We start from the raw sequence: 19702 nt of genomic DNA, 5'->3' as shown, positions 1-19702 counted from the left end.
ATATATTCTATTATACTGATTTAATTATTCAATGTGTTTACTGTTTGTTTATTGATCTATTGCCCATAACAAATATTTTCAATGTACACGTTCTTATTTTGATATTAAGTTTTTAAAACTGTCCTGGTTTTCCTTCCATGGGCTTTTCTTTCCATCTCATAATAAAAGGGAATAGATGAACATACATAAGCCATCATAGTTCAAGTCACTGTCACTTAAAACCCTAGAGTTCAGGAAACTTTCCCTGTTTGACTCTGATGGTTATACAAAGAGACTTGTGGAGCCTACTTTCAGGATGAGAGAACAGAACTCCAATCAGCATGACCTATAGCAGCCAAAACCAGACGAGGAATTCTATGAGGAAATTTATGGGAGTGGGCACAGCAAGAAGGTGTGTGTGCCTCACATTTTCTCTCCTGCCAGGACACAGAGAAATAGATAGAAGCACATTGATACAAAACAATATCCTGTCTCACCTTTACCTCTACCTTTTAATCCATAGCTTGGCTGGTTATTTTAAAAGCAAACAAATATAATGGCACACTGAAGCCATATACAGAATACATCCAGACTGAATTAAAAAAACCCAAACAGTCCCAGATTTTGTTTCTGTTCTTCTCAATTTTGTTGTTGTTATTTGTTTATCTCACTTTGTCCCCATTTTGTTTATCCCAGAATATTTTCTGTTAGCTTCTGGTACAACCACAGACTTTTTATATTAGCTCTCCAGGTCTGATTATTTTAACCCAATATAAAATCTAGGACTTTTCAGTCTAAATGCACCCTGTGACTCAAGTGTGCCTTTATATTCATTTGCCTTAAAAATAACTTTCTAAGATATAGATCCATTCCCTCCATAACGGAAGTGCAGAAGGATGATACTCTGGATGCCAGAATACATGCTGCTAATGGTCAGTTCTGGATGATTTACAAGATCTCCCTGGGTTGCCACAAATTTTCCAACTTCTCTGAGCAAGAAAATTAGCATCTTTTAATTTTTGGCACTTTGGGAAAGCACAAGTCCTGGGCAGGAAGAGAGATTCCCAATGTCAAAAGTGTGCTAGTTTCTAGATAAAAGTGACAATAGATGGCTCCATATGTAAAGAATTTTATTCAAAGAAGTATTTAGCATAATAGTCGATATACTGACTATATCTCCTTTGTTCCATAGTAAGCAATTCATTTACTCTGGCAGAATAAACATGCACATTTACAAGAAGTAGCTGCCTCCCTGAACATGGACACAAGAACAAAATGGATTAGGAGGAAATGTGTCACTTGAGAACTCCATTGCATGCCAAAGAATTCAATATTTGCAAGTCTGGAAAATATACCAATGGATAATGCACACAGACAAGTCATTATCAGTCTCACACTGATGTTTAATTGCAGAGAAGCCTACCCATCTACTATTTTCTTTACATGCATAATTAGTCCTATCATCTTATCTAAATTACATCTTGATGCAGTCCTTTCTGATAATAAAATGCCACCTTTTTTAAAAAAATAACTTATCTTTGAATAAGGTACTGCTTGGCACCTGGTGCCAGGTACATGCTGTATGGAAACCTCAGCTCATGAAATGGGAATGTACACAAGCAGCACAGTTCTAATCAAGAACTACTCCAACACAGCCCTTCAGGTTATACTCCAATATGTTTTCCAGACTACTTCTAGAAGAAGCTTTTGTATCCTTCTCAAAAATACAGAGAACACATCCCATAGCTCCTTCATTGCTTCGGGCCAAACTCAGCTCACCAGAATGGCCCTGTCCCCTGTCTCCATGGGAAACCTTTGCTGCCAAAAAATCTGCATTGTGCCAGTGTAGCACAATCATAGCAGCCTCTCAGTTTTGACCAAGACTGTCATGGTACATTAGAAGGACAAAACCCTGCCAGCTGCTATAAGGAACATGGAACTGCTATACAGAAATGGCCACTGTGATGGCACAAATCCAGAATATAAGTATTACAGCTATAAGATGAGCAGCAGACGGAGCAGCATCTCTGTGGTGGTTCAGCTTGGGAAACTTTTTATTGGACTTCAACTCCCAGAAAACCCCAACTAGCATGGCCAGCAACATTTGAGCCACAGTAGCCTCTAAGACTTCATCCAGTAGCACCAGTAGCACCAGCAGAGTTTACAGTTGAAACACTACTAGAGCACAAGAATTGCAGATGTTTTGTAGACAGATCACCTACAGACATACTGAGGCCCTGAGTCTAGGGTGGAAAAGGGGTGATCTTCCAGATGCTGTTGGACTCCTGCAGACTCCTGCAGCCACCTTAGCCCATGATGCATGGTGCAGCCCAACAGCATCTGGAGGGCTACATGATTCCCATTCCTGCCCTATGCCTGTATCGTGTTTAAGAGACCACATAGCAGTACCCCCAAAACTTGCATTGTCATATTCTCCCCACCCCCATCATTCACTAATTCAGTTGTCTTTTTCAATAAGAGGCCTCTCATAATGCAAGGTCTTAAGGTGGCTGGGGCAATTAAACCAAAGTTGGCAACTACAGTCACCCCTTGGAACTTGCAGGAGATCTGTTCCAGACCAACCCACTCCCGCAAGTTCTAAAACACATGCATATTCAAGGCCAACAGGCATGCATGTGGGGCACACATCACAGGCATGCACCCTATTGAGGTTAATGGTGGTTGCCGCTCTACAAATTTTCAAGTCCATGGATTTCAAGTCCATGAACTTGAAGGGGTGACTGTATTTTTCACCACTCTGTTCCATTGACAGGCCACACTGCACTGCCATGCCATACCAGGACTAAAAGAAACACAGTATCACTTCTACTTTCATTTTCAGACTTCCCACCTCCAGGGCCAGGGGTACTGAGAAGTTAGGGTGAGCAAAACTGCAGTATTTGACTGTGAAACAATGTGTGTTCCAGACAGAGGGTGTTTTCCACTGAAGTCAGCCATAAATGATATAAAACAAGTTGCCTAGCACAGAGAACTAAGGATCAACAGAGTAAGTGAACTACCAGCCTCCCTGCCCACACCTTAATAATTCCATCATATTTATTTTGATTTATAGCCAGCTCTATCTTGAAAGCCAAGGGCAGCTAACAAATTCAAAGGTCAGCAAAATGGAATGACATTTATCTAAATCACTTATATTTCCCCATTCCTATAAATCAAGGAGATAATAAGAAACCATGCATACATGAGACCTACCCAATGGCAAAGCCAAGAGTAAAATTGGTGTCTGATTAGGATTACCACCATCCATCTTAATGTAACCCTCATCCCTGCATCCCATGCCCTCTAACATGTTAAATCTTCCTACTTTAGTCTTCACAGTAACATTTCAGCGTTAGGCTAACACCCATATCCAATCCACTTATGGTAATGTAATTTCAAACTCTTCAACAATAACAGGATTTAGAGCCCAGAAACAACAAGGAGGGTTAAAGGCAGCATTCTGGATCACGGCAAGCAACTTCAAAAGGATAACAATTAACCACTCAAGTCTTCATATACTGCAAGAACCACATACTGGTTTTTACTTATAAAGCCCTAACTGATTTGGGACCAGCATATCTTTTTTTAAAAAACCACCCACTGCATATAAACCTGTCTATATTTCTTCAGCCAAGATCCTATTGTTTGTCCTACCACTAAAAAGGGTATTGGAAACATGCAATGGGTCTTTTAATGTGACAGCAGCACTCTACCTATGGAATTCCCTCCAAAAGTTAGATTAGACTTTACATTAGTCAGTTTCTAGAAGGCAGCTGTCAGTTTGTACTCTGTTGTTCAAGGTTCTTCTGTAATATTTGTTTTGTATTCACTTTGATGGCCTTATGGAGAAAAGACAGTATACCAGTATTTAAATTAAGAACATTATGTCCCTAAGACATCATTTTGGTCACTTAGAAGTAACAAGAATCTGTTTTATACCTGAATTTAAAGCTGTGGATCACAAATAGGGCACATCAGCTCTCTTGGTCATGCTACCTGGCACCTATGGGGTTTAGAACTCCAACACTATTTGGAAACACAGACGCCCCACACATTCGAACCACAAATCAAAAAGCTTGTCACTTGAGAAAAATCTACCACCACAGGTGAGAACAGGTAAGAAAAAACAATGTTTACACTATATAGTTACAGCACTTTGATACCACTGCAACTGTCATGGCTCAATCTTATGGAATCCTGGGATGTGTTGTTTAGAGAGGGGTGTTCAGAATTCTCTGGTAGGGAAGTTGTAGTAGAACTATACATTACTACATTAGTATATCCTAATGTATATGCATTAGGAAGGTCACTAGAGCTTTCTAATAGAGCATTTCAAACATTGGGGCCAGGATATCTGAAAGACTGTCTCTCCTATGTGAGCCTGCATGAAATTTAAGATAATCAGAGAAGGTCCTGTAACATATCCCAACATCTTGTGAAGGTGAGCTGGTGGGGATGCATGACGGGGGGGGGGGGGGGGTTCTGTAGCAGCAGAAATTCCATCAGTAGAATTCCCTCCGGAGGGAGGCAGGCTAGCTCCATTCCTTTCGAGTTTCCAGTGGGTAATGGACTTGCTATTTTGCTTGGCCTTTGGATCACAAAATTAGGGGTGTTTTGATTTGTCTGTTTTCTTAATTGTATGTCTAGTTTTACAGCCATTTTTAAAGAAAAAGATTAATTGGTATTTTGACGTGTTTTAGTAACTGGAGCATTTTAACTGTTTTTTTAGTGAATTAATGTTTTTAACATGTTTTTAACCATTGTGTGTTACCTGAAGAGCCCTAGCGGATTAAGAGGCAATAAATAAATGCCATAAATAAATAAATATCCTTAATAAACTACAAATCCCATAGACAGCAACCATGGAAGTTAAACTAGTATCAAACTTGTTTACATGTGCAGAAGAGATACATACAGTGTAGCATTGACAGTATTCTTCTAGAAGGAAAAACTCTGTTGGGCTCAGATAGAAAATGACTACAATTGCAGCAAGCAAATGGATAGCACTGGGGCACTGACTAACTGGAACTCTGGAACAAATAGCTGCAAAGGCCTCAGAGCTACGGTATCAGGGCCATCACATCAATACCAAGGTTTAGAAGACCTCTTACTCTGAGGGCACTCTGTTTCACTCCCTGGCAAATACTGCTACTTAGCTGCACAACCTTTTCTTACTTTCTGATCTCCTATCCATGCACCATATTACTTCACCATAACATATTGGGTCTCCTCTCCAAACACACATACACACAAAGAGATGCTATCGGCTATGTAATAAGTGATACAGAAAGTGGAATCTACACATTCAAGAATCTGAAAGCCCATGGTGTAATGAAATAAGTAAAACCCACTTCTGGATTTCCCAAAAATGGGATCAGAGAGATGGCTGGAAGGAGAAGATGAAGTCCCTCCTCCACTGAGAAAGACTAGATTGGTGGGGAAGCAATGGCTGGGATAGGGGGTGGGGAGGAGATGGAAAACATCCAATCTTCCCACTTTTCCACCTCCAGCAGAAGTGGGTTTCATGAAAGAAGTCCTTGGATTTCAAGCATTTGTGAGTAATACTTTGTACCTTTGTAGCTCCACGTTGTCTGCCAGACACTGGTAGACACTTTATAGCAGTGGTTCCCACCCTGTGGGGCAGGACCCCTTTGGGGGTCAAATGCCCCAATATTTATTTGTATTCCACTTTTTCACAAATGAATCAAAGTGGATTCCAACAGTATAAATAAAACATCAAACAATTAAAAATTGCTATTTAAAAACCCCAAAACCCCAACCCTCCCCTGGGGAGGGTTTTATATATATATATATATATTTATATATTTAGATATGTATATCTATATATTTATATAAAAATATATAATGTATATTTATATTAATGTTTTTAGCATTTATTTTGTAGTGCCCTACATTTTTCTTAAATGCCCTGCATTTTGCAGTGTCTTGTCCTCCTTTGCGGTTATGACATCTGGTCACCCTGGAATGCTTGGCGCTGCAGTCCAACAATATCTGGAAGGCAATATGTTTCTCACTCCTAGGTAATATGTAGTTAGGCAGCTCCAGAATCAGTCTTTGAGCAGGACCTGTGCTAAGGTTGTATTTTCATACAGCACCAAACACAAGCACCCTGGGAGCCTTGGTCACTCTGTGTGATAAACAAAACTGAAAGGAAATCCATTTCCCTGAAAAAAAAAATTATTATTATTTTTGCCTGGCTTGGCTGTGGGATCCAAGAAGCTTTCAACTAACTCGTGCAATCTTTCAATCTCAATAAATCTCTTTAAAATGTGTGAATACGCCCTTGACCCTCAGCCAAAGCTTGGAATTTTTGGGGAATACAACTCCAAGAATCCCATAGTCAAGATGCCCACTGGTGGCTGAGAGATTTTGGGAGTTGCAGTCCAAAAAATAACTTGCAAGCTCTGATCCCAGCAATATCAAGCTGTTCTTTTATGAGAAAGGTTCCTGCACACCAAAGCTGCTTCCTTTTCAGTCAGCAGCTCTTTATGAATAGCTATCATAAAACAAGAAAAGCCAAAAAGGAACAGCAGTTAAAGGGATTAGTGACCCATAAAGAGAGGCCAGTTATCAATATGCCATTATCTGAGGAGACTGTGTAATTCCAAATAATAGTAAGACATCATTTCAGCATGTGGCCAAATAAAGGTTTTGTTTCATTAGTATTTTTTTAAGAAAGGCAACTATAATCTGTTTAAGATCATGAATCCCTCAGACATAAAACAAACAAACCACTTTCTATCCAAATTGGAGGAAGGGATGTTGCTAAATACCAACAGTCACACAGATGTCAGCAAACCAATTCCAGCTGTTTTGTCTGTCGGAAAAGCCAGACATGTATTTTCAATACAAAAACTGAGATTATGTTAGCAATGATTCTGCAAACATCCTTACTGGTAATTCAGTGAGTAATTTGGGAAAATGAGTATCACATTAAGGATGCTTCCTCCTTCCTTTTACCTGAAGTTCCTAATAGACTGACAAAATTATCAGCCACCATTAACCATTTTCTGTGCCTCACAGATGGTTTTCAAATGCAAAGAGAAATTAGTTCATTTTCTAAACTTCTCATTTGTCAGAATTGCATTGAAAAGAATAATAGACTCATAGAGGTAAAATTCAAAGATATAGCCATGTTAGTCTGTAGAATCAATATGTAGAGAGATCTTGTAGCACCTTTGAGACTAACTGAACAAAAGAAATTGGCAGCATGAGCTTTTGTAGACTTCAGTCTACTTCCTAAGATGTATTTGGAGTTGGAAGAGGCCTCATGGAGTATGAAATCCAACCCTCTGCTCAATGCAGGGACTCATGCTAGAGCATCCTAGCAGGTGCTTTTCAGGGACAGGGACACCTTTCTCCTCTACTCTCTTTTCCAGAAGGTACACCAGGAAAGATCACTTGACTTCATTCTTGGGGCACATCATTATAAGACACATAGCCAAACATATTTAGGGTTTATCTCAATCTCATACTCTTATTCCTTACCACCTTTCTGAACTCCTTGATGGAGGAGAAGGGCCACACAGGCTGAACACAAAGAGACATTAATAAACATCCAGTTGGAAGGGACCTCATGGGCAATCAAGTCTAATTCTCTACTCAGTGCAGGATTTCCAGCTAAAGCATCCTCAGCAGGTAACTGAACAACCTCTTTTTGAAGAGGTCCAGAGAAGGAGACCCCACCTAGGCAACTGGTATCACTGTCAAAATGCTCTTTCTATCAAGAAATTCCTTCTAAGGTTCAATCAAAAGCAACTCTCCTGTAACATCAAACCATTAGACCTAGTCCTCCCCTCCAGGGCAGCAGGAACAGGACTGCCCCGTGCTCTCCTGACAGCCCTTGAAGTATTTAAAGAGTGCTATCATGGCATCCTTCAGTCTGCTCTTTACCAAGACATGGATTAAGTCCTAAATCATGTTTTTATGGCCTGTTACAGACAGGCCAAAATAAAGCTGCTTCGGGTCTCTTTGGAGGTATGCTATTTAAATGATGCATGGGTCCTAAGAGTCCGGAGGTTGCGCCAAAGCCACACTCCATTCCTAAGCACTGGAGTGCAGCTTTGGTGCAGCTTCCGGATTCTTAGGATGCATGCATCATTTAAATAGCATACCTCCAAAGAGACCCGAAGCAGCTTTATTTTGGCAGTCTGTAACAGGCCTATGTAACTTTTTAAAAGCCAAAGGAATTCCAAAGTGAGTCTAATGGTTAAAAAAAATGGTCCTCACAAATCTTAACTGCAGGAAATCCTTCATTATTAAATCTGAGTTACTATCAAATAATTGTTAGAAGTGCAACAACACTTAAAGCCTTAATCGAGAAATTTAATTAACACCTCTAACGGCTGCATGCATTCCCTATTAGTAATCAGACAGAAAACTGTAGCCACACAGCCTCCTGTTCTATCTATCCTTATTTGAAAATCTTTCTCCGTGTACTCCCTGATACTTATTCAAGTATAACTAAGATCCAAAACAGACTGTAGAAATAATCCAGTTTGAGACTGTTTTAAATGTCCTGGCCCAGTGCTAGGGAATTCTGGGAATTCTAGTTTATTGTGGCACTAGAGCACTCTGACAGAGAAGGCTAAACTACAGTTCCCAAAATTCCCTAGTACTGAGCCAGGTCAGTTAAAGCAGTCTCAAACTGGATTATTTCTACCCTGTGTTTTGGACCTAATAAACCGTGTTCATGTCATAAATAGAAGGTGACAAGGAACGAAGGACATGTTCACACCACACAATGATAGCACAATGATTCCACTTTAATGACCATGGGTACATTCTAAGAAATTCTGGGATTTCATAGAATCATAGAGTTGGAAGAGACCACAAGGAACATCCAGTCCAACCCCCTGCCATGCAGGAAATCCAGATCAAAGCATCCCCGACAGATGGCCATCCAGCCTCCATTTGAAGACCTCCAAGGAGGGAGACTCCACTACACTCCGAGGGAGTTTGTTCCACTGTCGAACAGCCCTTACTGTCAGGAAGTTCCTCCTAATGTTGAGGTGGAATCTCTTTTCCTGCAGCTTGCATCCGTTGCTCCATTGGGTCCTAGTCTCTGGAGCAGCAAAAAACAAGCTTGCTCCCTCCTCAATATGACATCCCTTCAAATATTTAAACAAGGCTATCATATCACCTCTTAACCTTCTTTTCTCCAGGCTAAACATCCCCAGCTCCCTAAGGCGTTCCTCATAGGGCTTGGTTTCCAGACCCTTCACCATTTTAGTCACCCTTCTTTGGACACGCTCCAGTTTCTCAGACCTGTTACAGACTGCCAAAATAAAGCTGCTTCGGGTCTCTTTGGAGGTATGCTGTTTAAATGATGCATGCATCCTAAGAATCCAGAAGCTGCACCAAAGCTGCACTCCAGTGCTTAGGAATGGAGTGTGGCTTTGGCGCGACCTCCAGACTGTTAGGACCCATGCATCATTTAAATAGCATACCTCCAAAGAGACCCGAAGCAGCTTTATTTTGGCAGTCTGTAACAGACCTCAATGTCCTTTTTGAACTGTGGCGCCCAGAACTGGACACAATATTCCAGGTGGGGCCTGACCAGAGCAGAATATAGTGGCACTATTACTTCCCTTGATCTAGACACTATACCTCTATTGATGCAGCCTAAAATCACATTGGCCTTGTTAGCTGCCGCATCGCACTGTTGACTCATGTTCAACTTGTGGTCTACTTGGACTCCTAGATCCCTTTCACATGTTGTCTCCTTAAGCCAGGTATCCCCCATCCTATATCTGTGCATTTCATTTTTTTTGCCCTAAGTGCAGTACAGTACCTTACATTTCTCCCTGTTGAAGTTCATTTTGTTAGCTGTGGCCCAGCTTTCTAGTCTATTCAGGTCATTTTGAATTTTGATCCTGACCTCTGGAGTATTAGCTATTCCTCCTAATTTGGTGTCATCTGCAAATTTGATAAGTATTCCCCCAATTTTTTCCTCCAAGTCATTGATAAAGATGTTGAACAGTACTGGGCCCAGAACAGAGCCCTGTGGGACCCCACTGGTCACTTCTCTCCAGGATGAAAAGGAGCCATTGTTGAGCACCCTTTGGGTTCAGCCGGTCAACCAATTACAGATCCATTTAACAGTTCCTTTGTCTAGCCCACATTTTACAAGCTTGTTTGCAAGAATGTCATGGGGAACCCTGTCAAAGGCCTTACTGAAATCAAGATACGTATACTATATCCACAGCATTCCCTTCATCTACCAAGCTGGTAATTTTATAAAAAAAAAAAGAGAGAGAGAGAGAGAGAGAGAGATCAGGTTTGTCTGGCATGACTTGTTTCTCTGAAACCCATGTTGACTTTTTGTGATTATGGCATTGCCTTCTAGATGTTCACAGACTCTCTGTTTAATGATCTGCTCAAGAATCTTTCCTAGTACTGATGTCAGACTAACTGGACGATAATTGTTGGGATCCTCTTTCTTCCCCTTTTTGAAGATGGGGACAATGTTTGCCCTCCTCCAGTCTGCAGGGACTTCTCTGGTTCTCCAGGAATTTTCAAAGATTATTGCCAATGGCTCCGATATTACATTTGCCAGTTCTTTTAATACCCTTGGATGGAGTTCATCTGGTCCTGGAGACTTAAATTCATTTAGGTTAAACAGGTATTCCTGTACTATCTCTTTACTTATTTTGTGCTGAAATTCCCCTATTCTGTCCTCTGCTCCATTATCCTCAGGTTGAGCACCCTTTGCCTTTTCTGAGAAGACTGAGGCAAAGAAGATGTTGAGTAATTCTGCCTTTTCTCTGTCCCCTGTTAGCATTTTGCCATCTTCTCCATGCAGTGGCCCTACCGTTTCCTTCTTCTTCCTTTTGCTGCGGATATATCCATAAAAGCCCTTTTTGTTGTTTTTAACCTCTCTAGCAAGCCTGAGTTCATTTTGTGCTTTAGCTTTTCTGACCTTATCTCTACACATGCGCTACACACTATTTGTTTGAATTCCTCTTTGGTGATTTCCCCATTTTTCCATTTCTTATACATGTTCCGTTTAAAATTTAGCTGAGCTGAAAGTTCCTTAGTCATCCATCCTGGGTTCTTGCGACACCTCCCATTTTTCTTTCTCACTGGAACTGTTTTAATTTGTGCCTTCAGTATCTCCCTTTTGAGAAACTCCCATTCATCTTGAACTCCCTTCTCTTTTAGTATTCCTGACCATGGGATCACCCCCAGTATTTCTAAGTTTACTGAAATCTGCTCTCCTGAAGTCTAGAATGCATGTCTGACTATGCCTGGCTTCTCCTTTCCACTGTATAACAAACTCCAGGAGAACATGGTCACTTCCACCTAAGGATCCCACCACTTGCACCCCATTAACCAAGTCATCCTTGTTGGTTTGGATCAGATCTAAAATAGCTGATCCCCTTGTTGCCTCTTCCACCTTTTGGACAATGAAATTGTCTTCCAGGCAAGTGAGGAATTTACTAGACCTTGAGGATTTGGCTGAGTTTGACTTCCAACAAATATCAGGATAGTTGAAGTCACCCATCACTACTACATCTCTCCTTTCTGAGAGTGTGGTCATCTGTTCTAGAAAGACATCATCCAGTTCCTCCGTCTGACTTGGGGGTCTGTAGTAGACTCCCACAATAATATCCTTGTTGTTTCCTTGCCCTTTAATTTTTATCCAGATGCTCTCCACCTGGCTTCCAGGATTGATGTCCTGGATCTCTTCACTGGTATAAATGTCCCTGACATATAGGGTGAGTCCTCCTCCTTTCCTGTTTGGCCTGTTTCTCTTAAAAAGGTTATATCCTTCTATTTGCACATTCCAATTATGAGACTCATCCCACCAGGTTTCAGTGAGGCCAATTATATCATATTTGCTTTGTTGTACTAGGAGTTCGAGTTCATCTTGCTTATTTCCCATGCTCTGTGCATTAGTGTAGAGACATTTAAGACCATTTGTTCCCTTTATTTGCTGCCTGTGCAAGTTTTTTTACCTTCCACTTTTGGATCCTTTCACTGTTTGCCTTGTTCCCTCTATGACAGTTTGACTATTTTCTCCAGCCTTTTTGCCTTCCAGAATACTGTCTTCCTCCCCTACATATCTCAGTTTAAAGCCCTCCTGATCAAATTCTTGAGACTATTGGCAAAAACGTTTCTGCCAACTGGCGTGAGATGCAACCCATCCCTTGCCAGAAGTCCTTCCTCATGGAACCGCAGCCCATGGTCCAAGAATCCAAATCGTTCTTGGTGGCACCATATACCGAGCCAGTTATTTACATCCGCTATTTTCTTCTCCCTTCCTGGACCATGCCCTTCAACTGGGAGAAGAAATGAGATGACAACCTGTGCATTCACCTCTTTCAACTTCCTACCCAAAGCCTCATAATCCCTTATGATATTCTGAAGGCTATGCCTTGCAGTATCATTGGTTCCCACATGAACCAAAAGAAAGGGGTAATGGTCAGTAGGCTTGACCAGTCTTGTCAGCCTCTCTGATACATCACGGATCTTTGCCCCAGGGAGACAGCACACCTCCCAAGACATCTTGTCAGGCCCACAAACCACTGGTTCAGTGCCTCTCAGCAAGGAGTCCCCCATGACCACCACACGCCTCCCCCGAAGCTTAGCAGTGGCTGTTCCCTTTAGTGGAGCTCTCTGGGTTCCCTGCTCTGTCCCTGAGGTCTGTCCCTGCTGCTGTTCCTCATCATCCTTGATAGTAGAGAGAGATTGAAATCTGCAGTCTGGTGAGGTAGAGCTTCATGGCTGGGGATTTTAAATGCCCCCTTTAAACTGCAAATCCCAGAATCCCACAGAATGTTTTCATAGTAATTATAGTGGAATCATAGTGCTATAGCTGTGTACTGTAAAAGAACTCTAGGAAACAATTTGAGAAATTAATGTTAACTCAGCCCTCAAGTCCTGCTTAGGCATATCTGGAAGTACAATAAGTCCCACTGAGCACAATAAATCTGATTTCTGAGTAATACGCTAACCATTTATCTGCAGCAGTACCAAGGAAAACATGTATTAGAGGCAAGGTTCCAGGTTTTCCAAAGATTCACTCATACGGATTAAATCATATTCCAGGAGGCCAAATAGAATGACAAATGCAAAATTAAAGTGAAAAAGAATTCTAGGGACATTAAGTATTACCCAGACATTTAAAGTGAAGACACTCAACAGACTGAGGGCCCAAGGACTTAAAATAGCCATGATGATGAGCATACAGGGCGGTTACCCATTAGGCCTGCGCTGTTGTCCAGCATGCCTCCCCAGCACTACTTTGCATTGGCACACATGCAACCCAGCTACCACTCCTCTCATGCAGTGCATCCCTCAACAGAAGAGAGTGCAAAACAAGAATATTCCAGAGAAGAAATCACCCTTTGACTCTCTCTGGATAATGGAAACAAAGGGGTTATACACCCTTCTGAGCATCACAAACCACAAAACACTGTTGTTTTGAATTACGCCAGCCCAGTGGGAATTGTATCTTCAAAACATGTGATTAAAAATAAGGAACAGAAACACAACTTTACGTGCTGCCTCAACCGTAGGGAAAAAAGCACCCTTTCTCCTATTCTAAAATAACCCTGGAAAATTAAAAATAGTGAAAGTAGCTGATCAACCCTTCATAAACTGAGTCGTGTTGTGTTTTGTTTTAAAGGTATTCTTCATTTTCTGGCACTTCTACTATAAAATGCATTAAAAAATACTAGCCTAAGCAAAGGAAAAGATGGTGATGGGCAACCTTTGCCCACCTAGTGGTGCTCTCTAGCCATGTTGGGCCACAACTCCCATCATCCCCAGCTAGTGCATAGAGGTGATGGCAGTTGTAATCCAGCCTATCTAGAGGGCACCAGGTTGGGGAAGACAGAGGAAATAATAAATATTCAGAGTTGCCAGCTTCCTAATGGCTGCCAGCATCTGCCCTGTACTGTACAGCAGTTCAGTATTCCTGTGCGCCAGGTCTCTCTCTCTCTCATTCTCTCTCTCTCTCCACCCCGTTCAGCCGCCTGATGAAAACTGAGTTGGAGATGCTTTTCCAGGCAAGGACATTAAATGGTTGGAGGAAGCCCCACCTGCCTTACATACCTGGCTCCTACTAAAGGTACAGGAACAAGGATCAATAGAAAAGTGACAGCTCAGCCACACACACAGCATAGAAGTTACCATTTTTAAACCCCATTTGAAACCCACATCTTTTAATATCCCCAGGATTGTTCACTTCTTTTAAAAGAGAAAAGGAGCAGAGATGGAACCAAAAAGCTGACAGAGAACCTGAGCTATACCTCTTGCCTCTAAGATGGAGCCAGGGATGTTGTTGGGTGCTTTCTAAAGGATATATATATATATATATATATATATATATATATATACACACCTTAATCTCCCCATCATCCTCACCACCATGCAACATTTTGTTGCTTCCACCATCCAGTCTTTCCCCATCAAAACCAGCTCCCATCTATCTGAGGACTGGGAGGGAGGGTTTTACACAGCGACAAAGATATTTCTCCGGCTTGTCTTGACAAGGTATTTTAAAGCTGTAAACTAAACCCAGAGGAGGAAATCTCCCGGCCCAAATGGCTTTACTGCAACCTTTTATAATGTTTTTGAAGAAGAAATAACATCCACCACTTCAGAAAACCCTGAACCAGACACTTGGGACAAGGCCAATGCAGTGCCTGTTCCAAAGCAAGGGAAAGACGGGTTAGACATTTCAGAGCTAGAGACCCATTTTCCCACCTCGGCAAGGCTCATAAAATATATCCCTCTGTCTCAGCCACTAGACTAACTCAGATCATCCATGGAGACCAGAAGGGCCTTTTGCCAGGAAGACCAACGGGACCAGATGTCGTAACCCCAAAGGAGGACAAGGTGCCACAAAAGGGAGGACATTTAAGGAAAATGTTGGATGTGACCAAAGAAAAACTCCAAACACTCAATATAAAATGTCCAGTCGTGCCTCTTAATCAGGCTCCAAAGGGAGGGCATTCTGAAATGGGCAGGAGATTCAAAGGAGGAGACGGGGGTCAAAATGTTCTGAAGGCCTTTTGGGACTCCTCCTGGACAGAAGCTTGAGATGGAGGGCATGCCCTGGAAAGAGGGGGCTGCCTGGTCACCTGGGGAAGAAGAAGGAGCCCCAGGAGACACCAGGGAAGAGGACCCTGATGGAAGAGAGTAGGATGCTGTAGCCAGAGAGCCACGTATTTCCAAGCAGTGGCCCGAGAGGCAGGAGACCCAGTGCTCCTGGAAGTTCTTGGCGGCTGCAGGGCATCCAGGGCCAGGAGAAGGAAAGATGGCAGGAGAGAGGGGGGGGGGGCGGGGGGAACTTTGGGGGAAGGAGACCCCAGGGGGGGGGGGGGGGGGGGGGGGGGGGGGGGAAGGAAAAGGAAATTGAGAGACGGAAGGAAGGAAGGAAGGAAGGAAGGAAGGAAGGAAGGAAGGAAGGAAGGAAGGAAGGGGGAATTGATGGAAGGGAGGAAAGAAGGAGCCAGCCCCTGAGGTGAAGGCAAGCCAAGGCGAGGGCAGGAAGGGGCTCTTTACCCAGGAGCATGATGCCCGGAAGGTGGCGGCGGCGTCAGGGCTGGCGGGGCCCCGGAGGGGAGCCCCAAGGAGCAGCCCCTTCTTCTTCTTCTTCTTCTCCGGCGAGGCTGGCTGCCCCTGCCATCTTCCTCCTCCGGCTCCAAACTCTCCGCGGCCGGGAAAGGAGGGCAGCTGGAGGAGGAGGAGGAGGTCTGGACTGGAGGGAGGGCGGGTGGCCGGCGGGCTGCCTTCCTTCCCTCCTTCCCGCGGGGCTTGGGAGGGGGAGAGGGCTCCGGGAGCAGGAGCCTCGGGTCCGCAGCTGGCTTCTCCTCTCCTCTCCCTCTCCCTCTCTCTGTCTCTTAAGCCTTACCGGATTTGGGAGGATATCTGTAGATGGCATTGGAGGGGACGTCCAGCTCTTCCAGGCCGGCGTTCTGCCTGCTGCTGAGGGCGCCCATCCTGGCCCCGGGCTCCGGAGGGCATCGGCCCCGGGAGGGAGGGAGGGAGGGAGAGACAGAGACTGCCCCGGCTCCTCCTCCTCCTCCTCCCCCTCCTGGACCCCCGAGAGTGCCGCGGGTGGCTCAGCTGGCAGAGGCGGCTGCTGCTGCTACTGCTGCTTCCCTGCCTGGCTGCCTGGCGCTGAGGAGGAGCCGGAGGAGGCTGCCGCATTGCCTTGCCCGGTGCTGCCCTCCAGGGGGGGGCCAGGAGAGCCAGGCAGGGGCCTCCCTCCCTCCCTCCCTCTCTGCCTCCTCCAGGCGGAGAGCCCCGAGGCCCAGCCCAAGGCCAGGAGGAGGAGATCCCCGCCCTGCCTGGGATCAAGCCCTTGCCCAGAGACAGAGGGCAGGGCCTGCAGCCAAGGCTCCCAGGGGACTGGAAAGATAGCTGGGCCGAAGGCATCGCACTCCCCGTCCCCCAAAAAGGGTGGCAGAGCGGGACAGCCACGGAAGAAGAGAGGGAGAAACCCAAGGCCTTGGAGATGGGGATCCCAATCCATTCCCTGGGGCTGTGGGGCTGGAGAAGAGGCTGAGCTGCCCTCCTTGGTGGACAGCCCAGGAGTCACACCAATGGCTCCTGGAGCAGATCAAGCCAGGAATCTCCCTAGAAGCCAAGATGACCAAACGCAGGCTGTCATACTTTGGGCACATCGTGAGAAGGCATGAACCACTGGAAAAAAGAGTAATGCTAGGAAAGGGGGAGGGAATCCAAAAGGCAGGAAGGCCAAATGCGAGATGGATGGACTCTCTGAAGGAGCTCATGGGGGAGAGGCTACAGGACCTGAGCTGAGCACTGGCACACAGGGAGCCTTGGAGTCTCCATGGATCCGGATCGACTGGAGGGTGGATAACAACTAGAGTTTATCACACAGGAACAAGTGGAAGTGAAAACAGAGTTTATCCCGTGAAAATCACACATTCGCAATTAAGACTTTCACACAACGTCCTGAATAAAGTACCATTCTCCAAAGAATATCCCACACGCAATTGCAATAAAGTTTTTCACACAACGTCATATTCAAAAGCACCATTAACTCAAGAATAACCAGGCAATAAACAACAACAAACCATTCAGAGAGAAATCCTGTGAATGACTTGCTGCTGTTTATTGCCTGGTTATTCTCAGGCTCCTGACTGCTGTGCGTGAAAATCTGAATTGCAGTGTAATAGTAACTGTGCAATTTTCGTAAATGAACCCCCATTTAAACTTCAAATTTTACTCCTTGTGATAAACTCCAACAACAAAACTTCTTCCTTCTTTGCTAGAGGCAGTTCTTTCCAAGGCAGGGAAAGAGTTATTCCAGACCTTGCTGTGCCACTCTGGAAAAACCAGTCTGCAAAGGGATCTTGGGAATGGGGCACACATACACATCCAGCACCCTCCTTTGCCAGGACCTGCTGTCCTCCATTTCGCCTTCTGCCCAGGAGGAGTTTTGCAGTGCCTGGTCCTCATTGGTGGTTACAATATCCAGGGCGACCAGAGGTCCCTCTTTTCCAGGGCATGTTCTCCATGGCAGCCTTCCCTCCAGGAGGAGTTCCCCCATGTCCTCCATGTTGAGCAGAGGCTAAGAAGTAGGGGGTTTTATCTTGATATGAGTGTTTGTAGCTCTTAGTTGGTCATGTCCTACATTTTCCAGACATGGTCCTCCTTTCCCAGGACCTGGCCTCCATTTCTCTCCAGAAGGAGTTTCACAAGGTCCTCCATTCTGAGCATGGCTAAGAAGCATGGCTTTTATATTTAGTTGGGTGGTTTTAGGTTTTTATTTTGGAATGTCCCACATTCTTTTTCTTGAATGTCCTACATTTTGCAGTCCCTGGTCCTCCTTGGCAGTTATGACATCTGGTCATCTCTGGTCTTCCAGCACCTTTGAGACTAGGATGGCTTTTATATATAGTGTGTTTAGCTCTTACTTAGTTCCTCTGATCCTCACAACCTCTGTTCCAGTAAAATGATTTCCACAAGTGGTAAATAGGTAGCAAACGAAAGGAGCATGTGCTTTCTCAGATCTTCACAACCCCTGTTCCAGAAATATTATTTCCAAAAGTTCATAGACAATAGTGAACACATTAGTGGTTGCAGCAATACAGCAAACAGGTGAAACTCCAGGTCGTAAATAGACAGCAATGGTAGTGGAAAGATGATTACACAACTACCTCCTGAATTTTTAAAGCCATTTTGATATTTCTTCATCAGTAGTAATCAACACTATATTCCAACTAAGTATCGACTCCAAAAATCAATATCCAAGATGCCGCTTTTCCAAAAACTTTCCAACAAACTCTGAATATAAAAATGACATCATGAAATACCCATTATCCCATAAAATAAATGTATTATAGCTATGCAATAATGAATTCTTACCTCTATTGGAAAGAAGCAATTCCCCATAGGATATAATAAGTCTTTGTGTATGCTACTTTTTACAAACAGCTTCACTCAACTTGTTAGCAATGGTTTTCAGGTGGAACGATATACCAATTAAATAACGTAAAGGAGCATTACCTTCTCTGTGCTTCTCCTTGCTGTTCTTTCTGTCTTAGAACAACTCCACCAGCAAAACATGGGAGTTTATCAGACTCAAGTTTTGGACCCTGCAATTGGGCTAAGGAAGTGTAAAGAACGTTGCGAAATGACTGTTTCGCGTGATGTCTTACCACATTGCTTGCTTTTCCGTCATTCCCCCGTAACATTATTTTAGCGCTACAATTGCGCAAAAGTTGCGATTTACATGATGCGAAACCATGCATAGCGCCTTCCTTTTGTCTTTCGCATTTCGCATCAACATACACTACTACACCAGCGCCTTCCTTTTGTCTTTCGCATTTCGCATCAACATATTTGCGCATGCCCTTTGGAGGCTTTGATGGCATCCTGACCTTTGTGCTTCCGGGGGAGCGAGGGGGTTCCCTCCCCATCTGTAGGGTCCTATTTAGCGGAGGGGAGGGGGAGAAGGAAAGAGCAGAAGGAAAAAGGGGAATCTGGATGCAACAGGTGACAGAAGGCAAAAGGGCAAATCAGGGTGGCTTTTGGAGTGCAAATGCAGTATTTTTCCCCATTATTTTTATTATTAAATATATACACCCGTCTTTATTTTTATTTATTTTTTCATTATTTTTATTATTAAATATATGCAAAATGAGTGCATGTTTTGTTGTGTTTTCTGCTGAGGAATGTGTGTGTGTGTGTGTGTGTGTGTGTGTGTGTGTGTATTTGCCCTTTGCAACAGTATCCCTTTGCTGGAAGTCAGCTAATAAAAGTGAAAGGGAACAATAAAAGGGCACTTTTTTCCTTGGAGAATCCATGCTAAAATGCGAATGTTACATTCGAATGTTACGTTTGTTGCTCTTGTCAATTAGGCAATTGGCAAAACGATACATGCTTTTGCAAGGAATTCAGGGATAGCTCTGAATTGTTTTTAAAGTCATAAAAGAATGCATGACAATTGCATCCTTTTCTGGCATTTACGGTGATGATATTATTATTATTATTATTATTATTATTATTATTATTACAAGTGCAAGAGGCATTCTGGGGTGGCAAGGAGTGGGGGGTACAGGATGCATTATTTTTATTATTAAATATATACACCCCTGTCTTTATTTTTATGTTTTTCAATTATTTTTATTATTAAATATATACACCCCTGTCTTTATTTTTATGTTTTTCAATTATTTTTATTATTAAATATATACACCCCTGTCTTTATTTTTAT

At 43.4% G+C, this 19702-nt stretch overlaps 1 protein-coding gene across 4 annotated transcripts in view; it reads right to left on the bottom strand.

Moving 5' to 3' along the window:
• The window catches only part of RNF157 (ring finger protein 157), a 111116-nt gene extending 94912 nt beyond the window's left edge, over positions 1-16204 (bottom strand). For 2 of the 4 annotated variants that reach the window (XM_042452676.1, XM_042452679.1), the window contains exon 1: positions 15866-16203. In XM_042452676.1, coding sequence (XP_042308610.1) covers positions 15866-15953 — 88 coding nt within the window. In that variant the 5' untranslated portion in view covers positions 15954-16203. Of the gene's footprint in view, positions 1-15516; positions 15660-15865 lie in introns of those variants that run through there. The other 2 variants (XM_042452678.1, XM_042452677.1) reach the window with 2 other exon arrangements.
• Between the last annotated feature and the right edge of the window lie 3498 nt (positions 16205-19702).

Source organism: Sceloporus undulatus, chromosome 2 (genome assembly GCF_019175285.1).
Source record: "Sceloporus undulatus isolate JIND9_A2432 ecotype Alabama chromosome 2, SceUnd_v1.1, whole genome shotgun sequence".
NCBI classification, from domain to species: Eukaryota; Metazoa; Chordata; class Lepidosauria; order Squamata; family Phrynosomatidae; genus Sceloporus; species Sceloporus undulatus.
This window is presented reverse-complemented; position numbering and strand designations above follow the sequence as displayed.